The sequence below is a fragment of the Trachymyrmex septentrionalis genome, unplaced genomic scaffold, assembly GCF_001594115.1.
Source record: "Trachymyrmex septentrionalis isolate Tsep2-gDNA-1 unplaced genomic scaffold, Tsep1.0 scaffold123, whole genome shotgun sequence".
Lineage (NCBI taxonomy): Eukaryota > Metazoa > Arthropoda > Insecta > Hymenoptera > Formicidae > Trachymyrmex > Trachymyrmex septentrionalis.
Genome location: NW_017304363.1, coordinates 628,387 through 629,451, shown reverse-complemented (window position 1 = coordinate 629,451; position 1,065 = coordinate 628,387). Strand labels below are relative to the sequence as shown.

General features: G+C 40.7%; 1 protein-coding gene across 2 annotated transcripts in view; it reads left to right on the top strand.

Moving 5' to 3' along the window:
- The first annotated feature begins 581 nt into the window (after positions 1-581).
- Positions 582-1,065, top strand: part of LOC108755427 (putative uncharacterized protein FLJ37770) — a 996-nt gene continuing 512 nt past the window's right edge. Inside the window, exon 1 of one of the 2 annotated variants that reach the window (XM_018498418.1) lies at positions 582-1,043. In XM_018498418.1, coding sequence (XP_018353920.1) covers positions 703-1,043 — 341 coding nt within the window. In that variant the 5' untranslated portion in view covers positions 582-702. The remainder of the gene's footprint in view (positions 1,044-1,065) is intronic. The other variant, XM_018498427.1, reaches the window with a different exon arrangement.

The following is a 1,065-nucleotide window of genomic DNA, read 5'->3' as shown; positions in this document are numbered from 1 at the left end:
TTTGTCGGATCTTTTTTGATCCGGACATATGTGTCCGAGTCCCCCAACAACGCAATCATTTCATCCTTATACGCGTTCCTATCGATAGCAACCGTGACGTTGCCCTTGTCCGCACGCGTGATCACAATGTTGGGATGCGCAGACAAATTAGATACAAAACTTCTGCCCGCTCCGTCATTACCGAGCATAGACTTCTTCATGATCATGATTTCCAATGGGACGATGTTCAAATCCTTGATGAAGAACCTTCCTACAGAAAGCGGTTAATCTCTGAAATGTTGCATATTAAAAAACAAAAAAATAGTCTGAATCTACAAACTGACACTGAAAATCTCCACAAAGCGTATCTACCGATCATAAACAAAGTATGACTTTCGATTTTGTCGGCCCGTCTCCTCTTCTCTCTCAGTGCGTTGTGTTCCGTTTAAGCGAGCGGTTACGTCGTGAGCGACGCCGACATGTCCGGCTTCGGTGTGTGCAGTCTTGCCACACCACATACGAGGTGTGATCAAAAAGTAAGGTGACTTTTTGAATTTCGCGCGTTCTGTACACTAATTTAAAAAATTTTTTTTGTCGTGTTGGTACACTCGTCACGATCATATGTTCACAGTTTTGACTATATAGCATGTGTTGTTTTTATGTGAGAGGCATAAAGGTTAGACTCGTGTTTGCGTGCTCGGCGATTTTTTGCTTTTGAAAATAATGGAGCAGAGAGTTTGTATTAATTTTTGTGTAAAAAATGATATTAAGTGTTCAAAAACTCTTGAAATGTTGACAGTAGCGTACGGTGAGTCAACTTTGAGCAAAAAAAATGTTTATAAATGGTATAAGTTATTCCAAGAGGACCGAGAAAATGTTAACGATGAATCTCGCTCTGGACGCCCCAGCACGTCAAAAACCGACGAAAATGTTCAGGAAGTGAAAGAAATTGTGTTGAAAAATCGTCGAATCACGATTAGAGAAATAGCTGATGATCTTAACATATCGTTTGGCTCATGCCAATCAATTTTAACGGATGTTTTGGGTATGACACGTGTGTCAGCGAAATTCGTTCCAAAACTGCGT